This window comes from Gopherus flavomarginatus, chromosome 7 (genome assembly GCF_025201925.1).
Source record: "Gopherus flavomarginatus isolate rGopFla2 chromosome 7, rGopFla2.mat.asm, whole genome shotgun sequence".
NCBI lineage: Eukaryota > Metazoa > Chordata > Testudines > Testudinidae > Gopherus > Gopherus flavomarginatus.
In genome coordinates this window covers 13,465,953-13,490,778 of record NC_066623.1, presented here as the reverse complement: position 1 = coordinate 13,490,778, position 24,826 = coordinate 13,465,953, and the positions used below count along the sequence as shown (strand labels likewise).

At 39.6% G+C, this 24,826-nt stretch overlaps 1 protein-coding gene across 1 annotated transcript in view; it reads right to left on the bottom strand.

Annotated features, from left to right (window-relative positions):
* Positions 1-24,826, bottom strand: part of FSTL4 (follistatin like 4) — a 728,839-nt gene that overhangs the window by 426,436 nt on the left and 277,577 nt on the right. The window contains 1 exon segment of the mRNA XM_050962627.1: positions 22,212-22,245. Within this exon segment, the coding sequence (XP_050818584.1) occupies positions 22,212-22,245 (34 nt within the window).

Sequence of the window (24,826 nt, the reverse complement as noted above, 5' to 3'; positions counted from 1 at the left end):
GGTGGGATGTTGACAACTGCCTAAGGGATCTAGGCACAAAACTCCCTGTAGCGAGGCGGTGTGGCTCCCCTCCCCCTCAGGGAGGGTCGAGCCCCGTCAGTCATCCATGGGGGCGGGGCCGCTGGGCGGAAGTCCCGCCCCTCAAAGGGTCAGGCGGCGACCCGGAAGAATAAAAGCCAGGCCCCAGCCTTCAGTTGCGGCTTGGGTCAATGGCTCTCAGCACCTTCACTTTACAAATTGTTCCAGTAGCCCTGTTCACCACAAGATTGTATTGCCTAAGGAATTAGTTGATCTGCACACTGAACATATTCTGCTGAAATTAATTTGCACATTTCCTGGATTTGTTATTTAATGGACAAGCTGCCTGTTATGAAAAGTATAACAATTACAATGAAATCAATTGGTTGGAGCCATGTAAGGGAAGCCATGATGTGGCCAGAGGTTTATACCAGGTTAAAAGATATGTAAATATTATGAAAATACAGTTTAAACAGATAGCACTATCAGAATATCACCACTCATCATACCTTCATCCCAATGGGACATATTTATCCCCCGCAAGGATATGGCTGGAAACTGGATATAAAGTATTAAATACTCCCATCAGAATTAATTCCTACAGTTAGGGCAAGAAACAAGTGTAGAATTGTTGCTATAAAGAAAGTTAACTGCTCTTTGAAATATTTAAAGAACTGTATGAATATACAGGTCAAGACACAGCCTTATTACATTCATCATGGAGAGCTAGGATCTACAATAGTATCCTCATCTGCTGATAAAGAGATTGTTGTCTGAACATTCTGCTGCCTGGGTCCTAATTTAGAATAGCCTAATTCGCTCAGCATGAGATCGAAGTTGGGTAAAATAATATCTTTGAGCAGATTTTATATATATTATATATATGGATTGAATGTGGTGACCAAGAATAGCCTATTCACCTGTAGATTCATGTACAGTGCAAATATATGTAATAAAAATAATAATATAAAGCGAGCACTGTACACTTTGTATTCTGTGTTGTAATTGAAATCAAAATATTTGAAAACATAGAAAAACATCCAAAAATATGTAATAAATTTCAATTGGTATTCTATTGTTTAATAGTGCAATTAAAACTCTGATTAACCATGATAAATTTTTTAATTGTGATTGATTTTTTGAGTTAATTGCGTGAGTTAACTGTGATTAATCGACAGCCCTCATTTGAAGAAAATGAGCAGTATCCTTTTCACACAGCCACCCCTACTTCTTTCTATATGGCTGTTTCACTTTCCTCACCACAACCAACAGCTCACTTCTTGTTCCTCCTCCTTTTGTGTGTTCCAAGGCAAGCAAATAACTTCCAGCATTTCTATTCTGCTAGCCCAGAACCTGGGAGCTTCTTGAATCAGAGTACACCCTGTAGTCAACCATAATCTCACCATCACACTTTTTGTTCTTTTTTTCTGGATTCAACTGGGAATGCTGGTGCAGAGAATGTGGGGCAAAAACAATATCCCCCCCCCATACACACACACTAGTTAGAAACGTGACATTTAAATGTGTTGTCGATTGTATTGCAACCAATCCAGCATCCCATTGTGACAGGCACTTTAAAAAACACTTTTCCTTGCCTTGAAAAATATACAAACTTGTGACACTGGCTTCTTTTCCTAAAGGCACTCACAAAGCAAAATACAGCATGAATTATGTCTTCAGTACCACTAGCACTGATGAGATCCATAATTTCTCTAGGATCATTGATAAAGTTGCTATTTTATTCCTTGCAATCTCATTTCATTTGACTCCAAGGCAAAGACACTTCCCACAGCTGTCCCTAACATTTTCACCCAACCTACACTTACCCAGAACTGGTAGCACTGTATCTTCTCTATTTAATTCATGGCTGAGCCACAGGAATGTGGTAACATTAGCGAAAAAACAAGAACCCACCCCAAATTCTAAAACTGCAATGTTCTTCTGGAGAGGCATTGGACTGGCACTCAGAGATCTGAATGCAACACCCAGCCCTGCCACAGAATTTTATGGGAACTTAGCAGAGTAGATTAAAGCCAGAGCAGCAGCTCTTTTGAAAATATTCCCCCCGCCCCCACAACGCTCCCCATGGTGGGTGCTGAGTACTTTTGAAAATCTGGCTCGATAGCAGTGTTTCCCAAATGATGGCTCCCTGCAAGACTGCCACATCCAGGGCCAGATTAACTTTCATCTTGCATTGGTGGCTCCTGTTCTGTGGTGGCGATGGGCCCACCTCCCCATTCCAGTTGTGATTACCTGGCTCATGGAATTTCAAAGCCACTCAGGAGGGGTGGTCGGGCCAAACCTAAGTAGTGCTGCAACCCTGAATGCCAGACTGCAATGCCACTCACTCAGATTTGGCCTGGCCATCCTGCTGTCATGGCGCTGGAGCACCTGCACCAACCCTGAATGGCACCTTGACCCTGTGCAAGAAGGAAGTTGGGCCCAGCCCCACAGGATAGGAGCCACTGCTGAAGGGGGAGGCGGCGCCTCAGCACTGACCTGGGATTTGAGTTGTGGTGCAGAAGTAGAGGGTACATGTAGGTGGATTGCAGAAAAGAAGAGAAAATGCACACCCATGAAATGGGCTGGGCCTATTGGAAAGAGCACCATTACAAAAATGGATGCATCCTGTATTACTGGCAAATACACTACAAAGCATGAAGAGGGTGTGTATTTGCCTGCAAAACACACTCAGCACACACTTGCCCTCTGGCAGTATGTCTCATTGCCTTCAGTGAAAGGCTGTGCCACAGAAACACAACCTCTAGCCTTTTTACGAGCACTGGGCAATGAACAAAAGGCTTCAATAGGCATTTATTTGCACAAAACATTTGACCTTTCTTTTCTAAATACATTTTAAAGGAGGTTTACATTTAGAGACAGAGTCTGTAGCTCAACCAAAAAATGACCTCATGAGACTAAGAGTTATAGACACAGGTTGGGGCTCTAACCCTGAAGAGGGGAATTTTAAGGAGATTTATATAAAAAAAATTGTATACAAAGTAAAAATTAAAAGCATAAAACAAGTGCAAAATAAAACCCTTTGCTCATTTCCAAGGAGATCATAAAAAGTGGCTGGATCTTGGATACTAAAGGGACTCTCTCTAGAGCTATCCTTCTCCATGGCTCTGAGACCGTACCTGCCCCCCCCAAAAAAGGGGGGGTCTCTTCTGTTTTGAACTAGTTACCTGAAAGAAACTGTTTTGAGAATAGTCCCATTGGCCCTAGGGAATACAGTGGAAGAACGAACAATAAGGTTTCTTAATGTAAAATCCAAGACCTATTGCTTGAAACACAAAAAAAGTAAAATAAATAGAAACTCAGAAGAGGAGAGCATGTCTTTAGAACATTTAGTCAAGTTTCAGCTCCCTGCATGAAAAGGTAAATCATCAAGTAAATTGCACTGCATTAGCATCCTTTGTTATGGTTCCATTGTCAAATAAATGAGATAAAATGCATTTCAATTAGCTTGTGATATCTGATGATGAAATAATCCTTTTACCTTTCCTGCTAGGGGAAAAAAACCCAAAATTGGATTCCAGGAAGTTACTGAATGGCTACTTGGTAACACTGAGAATGAAGCTCTTACATAAAATTTGTGTGAACGTAATCAAAGCCATTGAATCATTAACAAAATAGCAACATTTACTAGCAGGGAAATATGTTTTGAGCTTAAATAAAATGTGTATACCAAAATGGGTGCTGGGTTACATTTAAGTGTCATACACACATGACACACTGCAAGACAAGTCTTGTTACTATTTCATTTGCATGATTCAGATAACTCTAGAATGGGCAAAGTACTAGAAAATGCCATGTGTAGGAAACAATATTGAATTGGCAAGAAGATGAAAGACTCAACAGGTCTTTTGTATCTTTCTTTTATGAATCTTTAAGCCTATTCTAGAAGAGTACGGGCTCAGTTTTCTAGAAATGTAACTACATTGACTTAAATGAACTCCTGATTTACACCAGTGTTAAGAAGAGAATCAGACCCCATAATTCTGTTTGCAGTTGTATAGGGGCTGAATTTAAGACTATGGATTAACGCCCTGAGTGACTACTTGACTCCCTATTTTCAGAGCTAACTGCAAAACGTCTGTGCGCCTGTGTGTGTATATAGAAAGCAGAACTCTTTCAACTGTTTCAACATTGCTGGTATCTAATGGGGCACACAAGAAACTCACAGACAATGAAATCTCCTGTCTAGCAGGTCTGTCCACGGACTCATCAAGATTGGCTAAACCATTTGGCTGTTCCTAAGATACTGGTTTAAAACATTTTTCTACACATCCATTCTCTCTCTCTCTCATACATGCACATTAAATAAAAAATAAAACACCCCCTCCCCACATGAACTAATAATGTAATTGCTCCTGCATGCATGGAAGGAAGGAAAAAATGAGAAGATTAAGTATTTTTTCTCTTTTTAAAAGTCTAAAAAGATCTCAGGTAGGAAAGCTTGAAAGAGAATGGAGATATCTAATCAGGCAGCTAGAAGCCATGTATTGCTTAGCTCTAGCAAACGAACAATTACCAATGAAAGTTCCTGGTACAGTAAATTACACTGCCTGATATTGAAGGAATCAGCATGGACTTATTCTGATGTGATTTGTAGTGAGTGAATGTCAAACAGTGTGAAGAGACATTTCCGGTATGCTCCACATTCATACAAAACTCTTTGAAGTCCACAAAGGCATGGTGGCTTTTCAACATGTTTCCATAATGTCTGGAGGCAGACTTTTGTTAAAAAAATTTGCAGTGATATTTACATCCAGTCAAGACCAAGACATACTAGGACTTCATTGAGAATGCCCATTTTAAAGAGGCCTCCAACCTAGATTTTACTTGCCAAAAGACAAAATAGACCGATTTAGGCCCACCCCCAGAACACATTTACTGAAGCATTTTGCAGCCCTACGTAGCCACCTCCTCTCCCACCACGATAGAAGCTACCACACTTTTATTGTTTTCATTTTCACCTAGCCCTTAATACGACTTAAGCTATTATGTGCTCCAGGAAAATTTTCACAACTAATTGCATCTAAAGTATCTATAAACTCAGTAAAATCTTTCAGCTATTTTAACATTGCTGGTGTCGAATGGGGCACACAATAAACTGACAGACAATGAGATCTCCTGTCTAGCAGGTCTGTCTATGGTCTCATCAAGATTGGCTAAACCATTTAACTATTCCTAAGATACTGGTTTAAATTTTTTTTTCTATAGCTACAGACTCCAGCCATTGAATGTTCATCCTGGAGTGTGTGGGGGACTCTTGGGGGTCACTCCAAAGTGTTTTTGAAGACGATCATCTCTTCTGGCAGTGTAATGAAAACAGAACTGATATTTTTAATGTCAGTCTTTCCTCCATACGCAATATAATAATATTCAAGTCTTGCGCTGAGCATGTTGGGTGCATGCTGTCAATATTTTCTCACACTCAGGGTGCAGAGTTGTCCATCCCATATACATAGTATTGCATCTGCTCTAATTGCAACTCCGATGAATTGCTGTTTTTCTTCATGAACCTTTTTGGCACTGAATCATCTCTCATCTGCACTGATGCCAATACAGAGTTGGACAGGTCGATAAGAACACAGAAACCACATAATACTGCATCCAATTTCTAGCTTCAGTGAGTCTATTCCCAGAGAAGAAAATTTGCCAGTGCTGCCTTTGCTAAAAGGTGACAACAGTGTTTAGTGGGTAATAAGGAAGAGATGAAAACCAAATAAAACCATAATAATTTAGGGGGAAAATAAATAAGGAAACATGAAAGAATACGGGAAATATAAAAGCATGAACACAGAAAAGTCAAGAGGTATGATAAAAACAAGTATGTAACTTCTAAACAGAATGGAAAAATAAATGCATCGTGACGGGAAGAAAATATTTTATTAATAATGCAAATATAAGAAAACAGACTTTAAAGGGCAATTTTTGAAAAAAATATATATATACACACACATACACACACACACTCTACACACTACTATATAAACATAAATATACCACGAAGAAATAAATAAGAAAAAAATAATATATGTAAATAATGTAAATGCTGAAAATAAATAAACTAGTCCAAATAAACTGTGAATTAACCCCTCCAAAATTACATACTGCTTAAACAAAATAAAATGTTCAAATATATTAAGTAAGCTTAAAGTAAATATATTCCCATAGGAATCCACTCTTAGGGATTGACTGGGAGGGGAAGCAGAAATACCACAAGGGGACAATGTACAGTATTTCTCACTTTGCAGTTGAAATGAGAAGTTAATTGAAATCTTGTAAGCAGCAACATTTTGTGAGATTTTCTGTTCAATTGTGCAGAGAAAAAAGGTTTGAAGACAAATCCAGGTTTCAGGGGACTTTACCTGGGGCTTTGTGTTATTATCTGATGGCCTCAGTGAAATCAGTCAGAGGACTTCCCATAGGTTTCCATATCACAATAAAGCACTAGAATTTGTAACCTCAGTGGCAATCTCAGTAGAGGGACCAAGTACTGAATGTGCATAGAGGTTGGAATCCCCTCTAGAGAAGTGTTTTTTCAGATTACAATATTGACAGAGCAGGGTGAGGAAGCTCAGGCTGCCACACCCCATACTGTGCAGTGAAGGAATTCAGCATCTTGGGACATCAATCCAGGGTCACTTTTCACACACACCAATTTCAATGTGGCAAAATTTATTAGCTACTGAGATTTCCCAATCTGAGTCCAATTGTTTTACACTTAATTGGAAGGCATTGCTGTCTCCAGATCCAATCCTTGGGGCAAGTTAATGTGTGGCCACATACAACATCATAGAATATCAGGGTTGGAAAGGACCTAAGGAGGTCATCTAGTCCAACTGCCTGCTCAAAGGAGGACCAATCCCCAGACAGATTCTTATCCCAGTTCCCCAAATGGCCCCCTCAAGGATTGAACTCACAACCCTGGATTTAGCAGGCCAATGCTCAAACCACTGAGCTATCTCTCCCCCCATGGCCCACTTTGCCAGCCAAATAGCTGGAGCAGAGATAAGTGGAAGGAAACTAAAACTTTTTCCTCTTCTAAGCAGAGCAGCAGACACCTTGTGGAGATAGACAGTGAGTGGTGAGACCCTCCAGCTAGGAGGAAGATAAAGAAAGTGAAGGAACTAGTGCTGCTGCCTGACAATTTTCATGACATCCCTAAATATATGCAACACCACCTCTCCCTATCCCAGCTGCCTAACAAAACAATCAGATATAAGAATGCTATTCTGCCCTGCATTAATGTGCAAAGGCTCTGAAGTTCTATAGTACTCATCCAACGACCTCTTTAAATATTATAAACAAGTGGAATGGTTTAGGTAAACAACAGTAGGGTTGTGACAAACATGGAAACACTTATGGAAAGTTATTAAATTTGTATTATTTATCTGAGAGACTTGAACAGCTCCAGAGCAGCCAATGAGATCTACTGACTAAACACATATTTATAAAAGCTTTAGAAACCTGTTTTATTTACTCAATGGACCAAAATGGCTTATTCAGATCTATTCTGGTCTATTGAGTACAGTAAATGTGTATTTAGGAACATAATAAAAATCCTTATGAAATTTCCTTGAAAAGTAATTACATTACTATACATGCAGTACATTTTTCTTTTCCAAATACCAAAAACAATTGGACCATTTTACAGACTCATAACTTATTATTAATAAATATACACACACACACAAGCATTAATTACTGAGCTGGGACATTTTTTGCAAACACGTAGCCTGGAGTGAACATTTACAAATGAAGCAGAAGCCCCCTGAAAAATGAGGGTTTATAACAGAAAATCTGGCACAGTCTAAGCTCTGGACCCATAAACACGCTTCTGTACCAGTAATCATGTAACTGTACAAGCCCCAAACCACAGACACCAGTGATTCTTGAGAGTTGTGTTGATGGGATAAGATAACAGAACTGCTGCTGAGTACTGTAGACTGTGGACTAGATCCTTAGCTGGTATAAAATCAGTGAGGTTCCATACACTCCAAAAGATCTCTGCCAAAAGAGACAACTGAGAATCTAGACTTGAGTTTTATTATTTGCTCCAAAGTGTAATATTTTTCTCTTTTGGACTAGGATGAAGCAGATTAAAATGATACACCAATATGGTGCTTTGTTTCCTGGCTGCTGGGCCTGGGGAGATTTTCCAGAGCCTTGTTTTTCGTTTTTTGAGTGTTTTATTTTTTTAAGATAAAACTTTCCCTTATATGATTAACGGTCCCCTTACCACCTCCAGGCATTGCCAGCTCTTCCTCCTGCCACAATTCTTCAAGAGCGCTCCTGAAACACTTAAATCTGGATGCACAAAATGATGCCACGTCTACACTACAGGCACTATGGTGCCAAAGCTATGCCATTGTAACCCCGTAGCGTAGACGCAGACTACAGTGATGGAAGGTTTTTTCCTGTCACTGTAGGAACTCCATCTCCCCAAGTGGTGGTAGCTTGGTCAACAGAACTTATTTAATAGTGATGCGGAAGACCCTCTTCTTGTCCGGCCCTGCTGGCTGTTTTGTGTTAGCTTGTCTCAGGGGCCCAATCTGGTAGGCTTGGCAGAGGCCTATCTCCCCCCTAGTTTGTGAATTGCCCTGGGGCTTTGGAAGGAGACAGGCGTTCAAGCACCTAGAGGGAGACAGCAGGGCTCATGCTCAGAGGCAGAAACATAGGCTGCTAGTTTTATTGCAAAAACTTAGGTGCTGAGTGAGTTTAGGAATTCAGCACGAGTTTTGGATGGCACAGGACTTAGGCATCTAACTCCTTTTGTGCATCCAGGCGTTAGCGTAATCAGCACTCCATTCCCAGGTCTGCACATGCAGAATCTCATATTTTCTAGTAGCCCTAGATAGCACATCCTTCATGACATGACATGTACTAGAGCTGGCATCTTTCAATAAATGCCCTGAAGATTACACTGAAATACAAATTAAAAAAAAAAGTAGAAGTTTACTTTTGATACTTAATGCAGGTCTTCCTCTAAGGAAGTGCTCTATGCATCATAGGAGGCAGGGTGTTCCGTGTTAATGTTTACATTTCCACGACTGTAGCCAGATCCTCTGGTGCATTAGTGAAGGTTTGGGCTAGTACAGTTGAACAAAGCTTCCCTAATGTTGGTTTACCCAGCCCGAGAAAGATCTTCCCTGCCTATGGGGCTCTTCTGATGTTATAGACCCACTGTAGTGGTTCCTATGCCACCTCTCCATGGAAAGTAAAGGAAGCATGACCAGGAGAAAACCGTGGTCAGGATATCCCAGTGCTCTGACAATCCCCAAGCACTCAGTTGACCCATTGGGTCCATAAATTAGTGCAGCCTTCAGTGCTTTACAATCATTTGCTACATTATCACCGCTTTGCATTCAGATATGTAACCCCGGGGGTTCCACTGGGGCACTGTGCAGCCACATCGAACCAAATGCAGGATTGAGGCCAAAAAGCTCACTTTATCCAAGATGATTATTAAACACACAGTAGATAGGAGCAGTATAATTTCTCTATTTTAGTGTTGTCATATGTGAGTGTCGGTTGCAGCTCAGAAAACATTAACCCAGTTGAGCTCCCTCTGGGTTAAAATGTCAATTGAAGACAGAAATGGCATTTTACATTAAAATGAAATTGGTCCTTGGCGCCTTTCAACATAAGGCCCTATTTTTTTTTTTAAAAAAAAGAGCAAATAAGTCTACAATTGAAAATATAACCTATTATTGTGTAGCAGAGAGACTGCTGGAGCCGGGCAGGGGATGGGAGGGTAAATCATGAGTCAGAAAATCTTTGACAGAGCCTATAAACTATCCTAGTTATAGGGTTTTGTCGCCTAAAGTCTGGGTAATTCATTTTACTAATTTCAGGAGGATGCTGGATAACCTGGTTTGCTGGTGAGTATTTACACACTGTACTCCATGCAGACCATCAGAAATAACAGTTGTCAGCTTTTCATTTAACCCTTAGAATGAGGCTAGCTTCTAGACCAACAGTCAGATATGTTTAGTATACTTCACTAAGGCTGCTCAAATCAATCTGCACCTTGCAGAAGCACCTGCCCACAAAGCAGGTGTTGTATTGGACATCTCAGTCACCCATGCCAAGGTTTGCATCATAGCAATACGTTTAAGCAGGCTTACATGGTAGAGGAGAGAAAAGGAATTTTTCATATGGATAGCAATGCACCATCTGGGATAATCAGAAACAGATGCCTTCAAGTCTGGCTCTCTCCTTGCATTTTAACCTGGCTATTGATAACAGAGAAGATACTTGAGCCAACAACTCTTCACTTGCAAGCAAGTCATTCTATTTTAATTACTTCCTCTTCCTTCAACTCAGTCTGGGAGAGAGCCTGAGTGCTGAGCCTCAGGGCACATTGTAATCCTGGTCTTTTCTACCCAGACCCTGAGAACTGGACTGAATGGAGAGTAGTTCAAGTTTTGTGGGGAAGGATGGAGGGATTTTTGTGCTGACATTGTGGACAAATGTGTTTGTTTTATATAGTGAATTGTTATTAACCCAGAGCCCTGAATGGTTTCATTTTATAAATTAAAACAACAACATGAATTGCTCCACTGCTGAGTGTTAGGGTTTCTTTAATACTGTAGTGTCTTGGAGAAGTAAAACCAGGTAGGCACACCAACACCGGTAGAGGGTTACTGTTCTTTATTTGAGAAGCTCCAGCAATCTGATTCAGACAACTTATACATCCGAATGACCACCAGCAGGTGCTGGAATTCTCAAGTTACTTTCTACAGGTCAGAGCTAGGGTCAATCTATCCCAGGTTGTACAAACTCCTAAAGGCTTAATATGCACTCTTATAACGGTTCCCTATTCCCACAAAAACTGCTGTCAGTAGGACAACATAAGAACAGTCATACTGGGTCAGACCAAAGGCACATCTAGCCCAGTATCCTGTCTTCCGACAGTGGCCAATGCCAGGTGCCTCAGAGGGAATGAACAGGTAATCAAGTGATCCATTCCCTGTCGCTCAATCCCAGTTTCTGGCAAACAGAGGCTAGGGGCACCATCCCTGCCCATCCTGGCTAATATCCATTGATGGACCTATCCTCCATCTAGTTCTTTTTTGAACCCTGTTATAGTCTTGGCCTTCACAAGATCCTCTGGCAAAGAGTTCCACAGGCTGACTGTGCATGGCGTGAAGAAATACTTCCTTTTGCTTGTTTTAAACCTGCTGCCTATTAATTTCATTTGGTGATCCCTAGTTCGTGTTCCTTATTTACTTTCTCCACACCAGACATGATTTTATAGAATCATACCCCCCCTTAATTGTCTTTTTTCCAAGCCGTAAAGTCCTAGTCTTATTAATCTCTCTTCATATAGAGTCATAGATTCTAGGACTGGAAGGTACCTCGAGAGGTCATCGAGTCCAGTCCCCTGCCCTCACGGCAGAACCAAATGCTGTCTAGACCATCCCAGATAGATATTTATCTAACCTACTCTTAAATATCTCTGGAGATGTAGATTCCACAACCTCCCTAGGCAATATATATGAAAGCTGTTCCATGCCCCTAATCATTTTTGTTGCTCTTTTCTGAACCTTTTCCAAGTCCAATATATCTTTTTTGAGATGAGACAACCACATCTGCATGCAGTATTCAAGATGTGAGCGTACCATGGATTTATAGGGACACAATATGATATTTTCAGCCGATTATCTATCCCCTTCATAATGATTCCCAACATTCTGTTTGATTTTTTGACAGTCACTGCAAATTGAGTGGATGTTTTCAGAGAACTATCAGCAATGACTCTGAGATCTCTTTCTTGAGTGGTAACAGCTAATTTAGACCCCATCATTTTGTATGTATAGTTGGGATTATGTTTTCCAATGTGCATTGCTTTGCATTTATCAACAATGAATTTCATCTGCCATTTTGTTGCCCAGTCACCTAGTTTTGTGAGATCCTTTTGTAGCTTTTCGCAATCTGCCTGGGACTTAACTATCTTGAGTAGTTTTGTATCTTCTGCAAATTTTGCCGCCTCACTATATACACCTTTTTCCAGATCACTTATGAATATGTTGATTAGGACTGGTCCCAGTACAGACAACTCTCAAGACCTTCTTCATTGGGCTTCCTCCTCCTAGGATCACATTCAAAATACAATTTGCCCTCTATTCATCTGAAATATTGTCTTTTCAAACATTTTAACGGGTGGCTGAGATTTGGAGTCACTTCAAAATCAACAGACATTCTGGATTCTTTGTGGCTTCTTGCTCCTTAAAAAAGTTGCTTATTTCCCCTCTTTCACTCCAAGATGTCTGTAAAACAACCCAGAATGGTAGGTAGGATGTATTTGCCTCTGGGTTCTGCATTTTCTCCTTTGTACCATCAGTCCAAAGTCCCTCCAGCTGTTACTTCATTTCTTTCTTGTTTATATTTGCCACATTTGTATACTGAGCCTCTGCGTGTTTTAACACCTTCTCACTCTTCACATCTATAAAACCATCAGTTATTTCACATGCCTTTGGTAGTTCTCTCTCCAGCACTTCCTGTGAACTCCCTGAAGTCTTAAATCTGCCATCTTGCAACATCTGCCAAATTCTTGAATTAGGCTTCCAATTTGCTCTTCACGGCACCACTTTGTGTAAAAGAACAATACGTATACTGTAGCAGAACTGCGATTTGTCATTTTGGACTTGCAACTTCAAGTGGAACCAACAGATTTCTGAGCCTGCTTTTCCATTTCTCATATTGCTGAGCAACTACTGCATCTCTAGATATCAAATATTGGGAATGTCTGCAGTGCAAATGCCAGACAGCTTTGATTGAGTGCTTGTGGTTTGTCTGCTTCACATTCTAACAGCTCAGACATCAGACTAACCTCCAGCATGTTTAGGTTAGGATGTGGTGACCTAAAAGGGACATATTTTTAAAAACATCACCTGCATTTTGTCATCCCTGCCCTCTGGCCAGTGAGCCTATGGATTTCACTAGGCTGACCAAAAGAATGTCAGTCCCCATGTAGCTGGAAACGTTTTTATTTTTAGGATCCCTTTCAACTGTAGGTTTTCACCAGAGAAAAAGTGTGTGATTTCTGAAGCTGCTCTTATTAAATATTATGGCCACCTAGCAGGATCCTTCTTGGAGACAAGGCTACTCTCATCCAGAGACAATGAAAGGAGCTGCAGAGAAAAGAAACACATTTGTTTGCATGTTCAATCTGTGTTTCTCATTTTCACTGGGTGACAGGAAGCTTGGTGTAGCAGCTAATTGTGCCAGGGAAGAAACCTGTATGATGAGGGTGTTTTTATTCAGCTGCCAGTACAGTTCATTCTGTATTCAATTGGAAAAATTCAGCTGCTTTCAGCTACATCCAAACAGAAGAGAAACTAATTTCCAGCAACTGAAAATCTATACATTAAACTGTAAGCTTTATCATATGACAAGGAACATTTTTTATTTGCCCTCTTCTAATTTGTCTCCAAAATCCAGTGCTCAATTTGTGCCAGGGCTTGGCTGTTCATAGTCCTGGCACCTCTGGGCTTGCTGCATCAGTTATGAATGTAAAAAAATTGCTTCAGCCCTGGCACTTCTTTCATTACAAATTAAGCGCTGTCAGAATCTCTCAGCTCTCTTGCACTGTTGGTGCATGTTCCCTGCCCTTTAGGGAGTCAAGGACCTACTGCTAATTAGGCTTGTCTGCATGACCCCATTCTAATATTTGGTTTGCTTGTAGCAGCTATCTTGTGTCTTGCTATTCAAGGAGGTTTTTAAACCCATCTAGGGGGTTCATCTAACTCATGACACTAACAAAGTTACATATCTGAATACTGTATAATGAAGGTTAACAGCCATGGAAAGTTACCCATTCCCTCCACCCCAACCAGACATTTTCCAAATGTGGAAAATTATCAGTTATTCGTGAATTTAGTTCAGGGAACAACCCCTTGGTATTTCTACCAATGCATACAGCTTTTCTAAAGGAGCTAGATATATTTCACAATTATTTTATTGTAACCACTGGAAATGCTGGAGCAGACTAGGAATGGATTTAGATTTTAAAGTGTGAAAAATAATTTGAGAGCCAAACATTGCTACTGGGGTTAGCATTGCTTATATTAGAAAATGGCACTTAAACTATTTGAATTCACTGAAACTGACCACTCTGGTACATTTCTGGCTGGCTCATCCTTGTCCAGAATTCCACATCTATGCACATATAAGAAGCAACTAAAGGATGATCTGCCTAAAATCAGCTGTATTGTCTGTTTAATATTGAGCCTGACACTGGCTAATGAACTGATTCTTTTACTATTCCCCCCACAACCCCCAGGCTGTTTTAATTTTAAACTAAGAAATATGTCAAGTGATAATTAACTCTCACTACAGACAGGTTTGTACAAAAGTAATTAACTTCACCATTTCTTCACATTGGGAAGATCCTGACACCAGAAAGAGTGTAAGATTGCCTTTGACAGCTGCTAGAAGAGTTGTCTTTACCTTCATTAATTTCCATCCATTCCCCCACACCACCACCTCAAAGCTAATTACTCCATTGCATCATACTTTGCAAGGGTATCGCACATGAAGGAGGATGTGGAAATACCATTTAGAGTATCATAATTTTACAGCACTGGTCTATTTTTTTTTAATGTGAGCCTCACTTTTGATTATTATTGTGACCTCGTCCAATTCCCCTTCTCCTCGCAATCAGGTTGCAACTTTGTGACAATATATGCCCTGAAAACATGCAGCAACGATAAAAATTCAAATGAAATGATAAAACAGCTGGAGATTTATAGTGATGTGAATTCCTGCTTCAAGCAAAGAGAGAAGTATTGTTAAAATTAGTAAAATAACAATGTACAGAGCAACTTCTCCTCCTTATGACCTTGCAAAAGATAGCTATTTTTGTATACAAGTTTTGAAGTTTGGCTACTGTGTAGGTTTTTTAAAAGGCGGGTGCTGCCATGGAGTATGGTTTCCAGAGCTGGCCTGAGACAGTGAAACAATCCAAGAAATCCAGCTCTTGGGACAACCTCCAGCCCTTTGGCCATCAAGACTAAGAACTTGATCCAAAGGCCACTAAAGGCAATAGAATGACTCTCATTGCTTATAATGGGTCTTGGATCAGGCCCTAAGGATATTTTGTGGCCCTTTGAAATGTGCACAGAAGGAAGGAATGGAAATTCTTTACCTTGTTTTTAAACTCTTGAGCCAATTGCACATCTAGGGCATTAGGAATTCCTATCAAGCAACAGAGAAATAAACATTACTGACGTTCTTGGGCCCAGCCACCGCTGGTGCAAACTGGTGCAGCTCCACAGATTTCAATGAAGCAATGCACATTTACACCAGCTGACGATCTGGTTCATTATGTTATCACAGTGGGGAAATCATTGAAATAAACACTTTACAACTATTGAACAAAATGGGAAAAACTCAGTTAACACTTTTATTTTAAATCAATGCAATATAAATAATGCAAAACTGCATACTGCCACGGAGCTGTTCATAATTAACACCTTTTAAGCAGGGTTTTAACATTTTGATGCACAACCAGTAGTCAAAATTGTGATCTTTATGGAAGTTTGTTATTAGTCCGTGAATAAGTCTTGACATGCATCTCATTTAGTAGAGTTCTTTGGACAAAGAGTGGAAGAAATCAGTTTGATAATTTCTTGGGTGAATGCCTTTAAAAAACATTTTTGACACTAATTTGTTGAATGGATGAATATGAGCAACATGAAAACAAATGAAGAGGATGACTGAATTCTTTGGGCTAGATCCTGAGCTGGTGTGTAAATTGGTGGAGCTCTATTAACTTCAATGGAGCTTTGACAATTTACATATGCTGGAAATCTGGCCCTTTAGGCTTAATATAATTAACCATACACTTAGGCACACATTTTATACTCATCACACAGTTTCAACATTAAGGGATTTATCCTCCACTCCTGTGAAGTCGGGGGTGGGGGGTGAGGGCATTCAGAACATCCAGAGATTATGCAGCATCTCAGGATTGGGCCCTAAGTGCTTGTGAAAACTATTAAAGGGTATAATAATAAATCAACTGGTTGAGTGGAAGTTGATCAGGGCAAATCTTCAGGCTTTAATATGGCTAAATCATGCCTGGTCTAACCTACTGGAACTCTCTATAGACCTTTACCAAAGTAGTGGATGCATTAGAACTGGTGCATATGATTTATTCAACCGTGCTCAATATGTGGTGAGAGCTCATTGACATTTAAAGGTAAAACTGCCCACTCTTAAGTCAAATGCTCCTTCTCTTCATTTGGAAATGGTTCTTTGGAAACAGTTAATAGACATTTTCACAAGTCAGATGAAATGCTTCCTTTCCTGTCTACTTACGTGAGCCCATTTCTGATTCTGCCCCATAGTCTACCCAACTTTCTCTGTTACCCTTTTAGTCTGCTGCATCTTTGCTCTCATTCTCTCTGGGCTCAGGATTCCTCCTCCCATTTGCAATGCCTACAGTTCCTCTTTGTATTCCTCCTGAGCTGTTGCTTCCCTTACCTCACCTCTCTGCCTGCTCATTTGTTCTCTTGTCCCAGTTGTTCTCTGGCAATATTTCAGTCTTTTACGCAGTACAGCAGATTTCAAAGTCAAATTTATTTTAAAAATGTATAACGTTTCCCTTTACAGCCTGTAGAGAGCACAAAGGAACTTGCAAGAAAACTAACAATTTAATCTTACAAGGACATTAGTAAGTTTCACTTTGAAGTCCACTGCTCAGACAGCAAAACAGAATGGATGTGTGGCCTAGGTCAGACGTTGATCATATTGCATCTGGCTCAATGAAGATGTCTATGCAATTCACTTTGAATAGGATGCTGGGACATATTAAGCAGGGGACAGAGAACAATACAGAAAATGAGAATTATGTGACACAATAGTGTATCCTCATTTCAAGTATTGCACACAGTTTTGGTTATACAATCATATAAAGTAGACTAGAAGTAGAAAACATCTGGAGAAGAGCAACGGATATTTTTTAAAGGTAAGCCGCAAAGGGCTTCTTTATGAAAGGAAATTAAAATTATTAGGATTATTTATTTTACGAAGGAGAAGAGAGGGTTACATAAAAAAGACTAATAGGGTATAAGCTAGTCAGTCTGATCCAACTTTTCCCTTAAAATGAAATCTAGGGGACATTCAGCAAAAAAAGGCAATATGTCAAACTATGCCCTTACTCACCGCATGTGCCTTTTCCAAAATCCAGCCCTCCAAATTAGGTTCAGTGCCCCATATTCTGCTTTCTATTACATGAGTGCAACTCCCATGGAAATCAAAGTGAAAAGAATAGCTTACTATGTTTAAAATTGAGAATGTGGAAATATTTATTCAGCATCTAATCAACTTCTAGAATTTCCTTTTTTTCAGTTCACAGATCATTTTTATTCAAAATGTAAAATTCAAATAATGGTTAGACACATGAATAAAAATTAATCTGCAATTACATTAACCAGAATTAAAATGGAAATAAATTTCCACAATTTAGAGTGTGCTCAGGAAGGAATTGCCCCTCCATAGCAATTAGGACTTGATCCAGTGCCCACTGCAGTCAACGGAAATACATCCATTGACTTCAAAGGGCATTGGAGCAGGGTCTTAATTTCCCTTTGGTGCCAGCCTGGAGACATCCTCACATACAGGGAACTCAAAGATTGTCCATTTAACTAGAACTTCTACAGCTACACAAGGAAAGATGGGCACAATTGACTCTTTGACGTTTGTAGAAAAGTTTTCAGTAAGTCTGGTCAAAATATTTCCATCAGAACTGTTTTTCAACAACCACCAAAATGAAATACCTTTTTATCCACAAAAATTGTCTGCTTTCCACAGAAAATGTAATTTGTTAGTTGAGAAATGGATTCCCAGAGATCCAAGAAAAATGTCCATCAAGAACTATTTGGAAATGTCAAAAAGTTTGCTTTGCTTTATGGAACTAAATCAAAATTTCATTTCAGTTCAAAATAAACAATGCCCTTCTGAGCAACCACGGTACTTCCCTGGAGTTGTCATTCAGCTTCCCATGCCCCATTCTCCTCTAGGGGATTGGCTCCCCAGATGGACTACATCTCACATGATGCATCATGCTATTTGACTCCCATCACAGAGGCTCAATGGAACAGGAAAACACGGTGGAATTTTCCAAATAGAAACTCAGTTTTCAGCCCAAAATTTTCAGTTTTAACTTTTTGTCAAAAAGTTGAAATTTTCCACAGGACATTTTTTTTTCCAGACAGCTCTAGTTTTGAGATCCTCAGATAAAAGCCATTGTGTCAGAGCCAATGGTCATTATACAGCAGACCTAAATCTCAAATTGGATCATCCTATCTCTTAATACAGACATATAAAAAATGTTTCTGTGCAAAGCAGAAATCATATTCTTTTAACACACTTCATGTCCTGTTCTAATGCCATTTTTCCTCATTGTTTTACAAACGGCATTACAGGACAAATGGTTTTATTCAGGAACAGCTGAAGAGATTTTTACGAAAGGAAGACATTGAATAACATATGTAGAAGCACTGAATAAAAATGTCCATTGAGTTTAGAAAATCCTTTCACATTTTTCTGTGATCAGATATATAACATCTACCATGCTTGGTAGCATTCAATTCTTGAGTTCTGTGCTGTTTGTAATTCTACAAACATACTTTGATTACAGATAGGCTGAATTACCCCAGAACTGGAAAATCACTTTACATAGACTGTTTGTATTGCAGTCCGACATTCTGCGCAATTCATATCGATAGATCGTATTCATGGCACTGAGACTGGCTTGGAGAAAATGAATGTGATGCAACAAAACATGCTTGTGACTGGAAATACTTATTGGGCCTGACTCTAGACTGCCATGCTCCTCACGTAACCATTTACACTTGTGTAAAGTGGGCATAAAACACTACCATAGTTATTTAGGAGCATTTTACACCTACTTTGCCCAGTGTAAATGACCACACAAGATGCAAGGCAGTGGTGAATCAGAATTATTGTTATTGGCCATGTCAATTTTACTTAAGAGAACTGTAGACAATATTAACTGATATTCAGGGGTAAGAGGGATGTCCAAAAACACTTAAATAACGTAGGAGCCTAACTTAGGAGCCTAAGTCTCACAGTTTTCTAAGTGATTTGAGCCTAAATCTCAATGATTATCAATGAGATTACATCTCCTAAATCCCTTTTGAAAATGGGGGTTAGGGTCCTAAATTACTTAGGGCCAGATTTTTAAAGGTATTCCGGCACAAAGTATGATTTTTCAAAAGCACCAATGCACCTTACACTCTTTGAAATCAGTGGGAATTAGGGCCTAGATCCTTTTGCAAATACCACTATATGCCTAAATACCTTTAAAAATTTGGCCCTTAGGAAATTTTGAAAGTTTTACTCATGGCCTTTATTTTCATAGGCACAGAACTGAATTATTAGATCGTTAGACATCTAGCAGCTAATATCTGCATCCTCAACAAAATATGGGCATAAAACTGTGGTTCAGTTTTCAGTAGTAAAACTGACCCAGAAAAAAAAAAAGGCAGAAAATCGTTGAACCTTATACCTTGTTGGCCTGAATTTAAAAAAGAATCACAGTAATATGTGGTTTCAAAAGGGGCTAATTTCAAAGCACATAACCTCACATTTCTTTAGGGGATCTCATATTCAGCATTGACTCAAAACTGTCAGTCAAGAGATCAGACAGCTTTGTTTGGGCCACAGCAAAGCTTCCGTTCTGGTACTTTATATCTATATGGATAAATAGCAACAGAACTGGAAATGTGGTTATGCTGATACCCAGTGTATTGTGAGGTAATATGAGTTATATGAATAAACATCTTCAACCGTCTGAAAGAGTTATGTAAAACCTTCATCTGCCTAAGAGATTTCACTGTCAAGTCTGAGATTTCAAAAGTGATCCATGTTGGCCTAATTATGGTCTCACTTAAATCAATGGTAAAACTGTCATTGACTTCAGCAGGAGCAGAGTCAGACCAATGGTGTGCACTTTTGAAAATGCCTACCTAAGTAATTTCAACCACCTACAATTTATGGGTATCTGATACAACTTGACATCTTGATTTTTTTTTAAAGGAGCGATACACTTTTTAGCAAGTTAACCCTTGAGTGCCAGCTACTGTCAAGGCAGATACAAGCACCTCAGCCAATCAGATTTCTTCTTTAACAATGGACATATAACAAAAATACATAACAAAATCTCTCTACTGTTTCAGTTTGACCTACTTTCTTGGGAACGTACAGAACTCCTTCTTACACAAACCTACTGCAAAGAAAAACAAAAGCTCAATATCTGCCCAGATGGCAACATACATTTTAAATTGACCTTTTGTTATCTACGATACAACAAAACCCTTGATGGTTTACAGCCTGCTTCTCAGAATTCTGTATGTCTGGAGCAATTAAGGAAACTACCAGAATGAAATTAGGGAATTTATTAATCTGTTTAATGGATGACTGTTACCCACTTCACATTATACCAAAACAGATTAGGCAGGTGACTGAGAGATCAAGAAAACATCTGCTAAACAAAATCAAAATTAATGATAAACAGAATGAGTTCTTTGATAGCTGATTTTCCTCCATCTGTCTATAACAATAAAAGAGCTGCTAGAGACAGCTGCCAATTAGTTGCTAATTCAAAAACAGTTTTAGGAAGTGGGATCTGAGCTCAAGTAGCAGTACATTGGCATATCTCTTTTATTTAACATTTATGTACCTTTGAACAAACTTTCTAATTGCTATAGCTGTTATTACCCATTTGGTGATGGCATCCCTCATCACCCTCTTCCTTCTTTCCTGGAGTCTATAGCCACTGGCTGTATCCACACAATTGTGGATGTATGTTAAAAAAAATCTAATGATGATCAGTCAGTACCTCCTGATGGCATTCTCCCTTTCCTTTTTAAGCCCTGGATGGTCTTTATTCACAAAACAATCAGGTAATTGTCTGTGACATTTTGTTGATGGTCTGGAGAGGCAGCTGACAAGAATTAATTTAAACTGGCCACTCACTGCATCCATTGTGGGTCCCCCTGTCACTTCTAAAACTCAGAATGATGTTACTAGTTCAGGTGAAATGCTGGTTTTAAAAACGCCTGTATAGATGGACTTTAGCTATTACAATAAGTAACCTGCTCGCAGACCTAATACTCTCCTGTGTGCCATTTAGTATCATACCATTGCCCAAATCCTGAACCAAAGAGAGAGAAATTGCATTTGTGGCAGTACAGGGAAGTCAGAGCATCACATGTTCCATCTTTACTTCTAACCTTCCTCATCCCAGCCTTATAATATTCTCTTTCCCTCTTACACAACTGGGCCACATCCCCAGGCAATATTTATAAAACATCCTCCTCCTTTACTGTTCCAAAACCCCACTAAACTATCAGGTACCTTTATGTGTTGCTTCCAACTAGTTGGCTCAGGCGGAATATTCTAGCACCACGATTTGCAAGGGGGGAGGACTATATGCAGGTATCTTTTTGAGAAACACATTAAAATGGCAACTTACATGAGCAACAAGGATAACAGGATTTTCAGTTTCATTTCAGTAAAATATAATGGTATTTATTCATAGAATTTAAAGTACTTTTAATTGAATAGATAAAAAGCATTACAAAGAGCTATCTTGTATATACATGGTACCTTTGTGCCAGCTCATGGGAAGATGGATATTTACTTGTCCTAATTATTCATAAAGATGATGTCCACAACAAGCTGGTGATCAATGCCCACCTCTGTTATTTTCAAGACTGCCTTAGTGGGAGCATCTCAAACACTGATATTTCCTTCCTGCAATGGAAATTCTCAGTGCACCTGCACTGGAGTTGGGACAAGTGATTCTTTTTTCTCCCTAGCAGATTTCAATGTCTGAGCCTGAATCCCATAGTCAGCTAGTGTGTTTTTAAGTGACACTAGGAGGAAAGAAAAAAAAAAACCCATCTCACACATCCCCAAGGCTCTGTCATGCTACGTTGCATTGAATTCTTTTTCCATGAAAACATCTGGAGATGAGTTTTCATAAAATCTGAAAGTCAAATGTTATGAAGCAGGCTCTTGAAAATTTGGATAACAGTAGCCTCCTTCAAGTGTGTAGGTTCACGTTTGTTTCAACATGTTACCTCAAGATCAATCAACAGTGACATACAAATTGGGGGGAAAAAAACCTATATTTTTCCTACCTTTTCTTCTTGTGCCTTCAAAGCTTCTGGATTCCTACAAGGAAAAAGAGAATTTTTTTTGTTTTGAAGTATACAGAAATAATTCATAGGTAGCATAAACACAGACCCACTAAAACATAGTCCCTGTCAGAGTGAAGTGCTTATGAGGCTCTAAGCAATAACTAAACAGCTACAACTTCAAGTATTTAATGGATCAGTAGGTTATCCATCAGAGCCATCATTTTTGATCAATTACAGTGAAAAGCATAAAACCTTAATTCAAATCAATATTTTTTTTCCCTTTTGGGTTACAAGATCGCAGATCGAAAGGATTTTGTTATAACAACTATTTTGGTTTTACTTGTAAAACAGATACCAATCCTGTAAAGACTTATGTGCTTAGTTTTGAGGAAGTGAATAAGCCCAGATGAATTGATGGCATTACTCGTCTTTATAACTAAGGATGTGATTAAGTCTTTACAGGATCAGCGCTGTCGACAGCATCTCTTGCAAAAACATTAATTACTGCCATTTCTAGTAAAGCTAGCTTTCTTATTTTAATTTGATTTATACACAACAATCACCAAGAGACCTACCGTATATTCCCAGACTATATGCCATCTCTTGAATCTCAACCATAAGTGGGTGTGTAACAAACCATCTAATTTAAAGCTGAGCTAATAATTCATGACTACACACAAACATATTTTCATGAAAATTTCCATATAAATACCATCTCTAACAACCAATATCTGAGACTGAGGCACTGGGGAGGATGCTAAGAGAAACACAAGCTACATCCTTTATTTACACTGAGTAGGACTCACATGACTTTATTAATAGCCCCACTGACCACAATGGGACTGCCTGCCTGCAGAATCAGGCCTAGGGATTGTAAACTTAACACACAAATAAAGCCAACTCGTAGTGAGACACGCAGGTCTCTGCATGTTCTCATATGATGATTTATCACTTAGACTAACAATATTGATGTTTCCTTGAGACAGCAAAGATTAGTGCCAGATGCTGACTACCACCAACTTGGAAGTTAAGATCCCAATCCTTCCATTGTTGCACCTACTTGTGCAGTAAAATTCTTTTTTGATGATCCACCCTCAGATTTTGAGAGCTAGTTCTCCCTCTTACATCTGCTGCTGAGCTCTTGGTTGTATAGATGCATTGTACATCAGAGTTCCTCAATCCTCTGACGTAGGGTTAAAGTCTACTCTTCTTAGCCCTCGTCCAGACTAACCCGCGGCATCGGCGGGTTAAAATCGATTGCTCGGGGATCGATATATCGCGTCTAGTCTGGACGCGGTGTATCGATCCCCGAGCGCGCTTACATCGATTCCGGAACTCCATCAATCCGAACGGAGTTCCGGAATCGACGCGGAGAGCCGCGGACATCGATGCCGCCCCGTCCAGACTGGTGAGTACCTCGATTTTAGAAATTCGACTTCAGCTACGTTATTCTCGTAGCTGAAGTTGCGTATCTAAAATCGATTTTAATTCCTAGTCTGGACGTGGCCTTACAGATGGTGGCCTCTTTAACCTCATTTCATTCCCTTAGCACTGACTGTTCATATAAGTTTATTTATCTAAGTGTGGAAATAAGCAAAGTTTACTTCTTTTCTTCCTCAGAGTGAAGTAACTTCTGGCCTCCCTAGATAACAAGAGATTCATGCTCTTACAATGCTTATTCTATTTTCATATGGTCTTTATTGTTTTCATTTGTAAAGTAAAGTGTTCTACATTTAGACAAAGTAAAATATAGCACCACATAGCTAATGTCATGTCCACATATACCTATAACCAGATGCAGGCAGGGAATACCTGCCATATGATAAGATATCAAGAGAGTACACTCTAAAAGCAAAAAGATGTTGAAACTAAGAGGAAAAACAACAGAAAAACAGGGTATCAGAGTGATGATAGGTGACAGTACCTACGAAGTTAAATCAAACATAAGATGTGGACGGCATTATTAACTACCTCAAACTAGTTAGCTGGAAAATTTAGTATTGGATCAAGTTATGTTATATAACAAAGCGGTACTATATTTAGTCATATATTAGATACATACAACTTTCTACTGTAGATGATAGCATCTTGTCTTCATCTATCTTAAGGGCATAAGAGTTCCAAGACGAGGTGGTTGGAAATTTTCTGACAAAACCAAGTTTCTTTGAAAAATGCTGATTTGTTGAACCAGAAATTTCTTGTGAAAGTCAGTCAGGTCTGACAAATTTGCTGAGGGCATGGCTACACTGGAGAGTTGCAGCGCTGGTGATGGGGTTACAGCGCTGCAACTCACTTTGTGTCCACACTTGCAAAGCACGGCCAGCGCTGCAACTCCCTGGTTGCAGCGCTGGCTGTACACTTGGTTTGCTTGGGGTGTAGCGATTCCAGCGCTGGTGATGCAGCGCTGGTCATCAAGTGTAGCCACCAAAAGCCCTGTTATTGGCTTCCAGGGTATTAGGAGGTATCCCAGAATTCCTGTCCACAACAAACTGGAAGAATGGCTGAACTCTGATCTCCCCGTAGCTACTTAGTTAAAAAATAAACACAGCTGCTCTTTGCGCCAGCGAGGGAGCGAGCGGAGGCAGGGGAATTGCTTTGGAATGTTCACAGCTGTT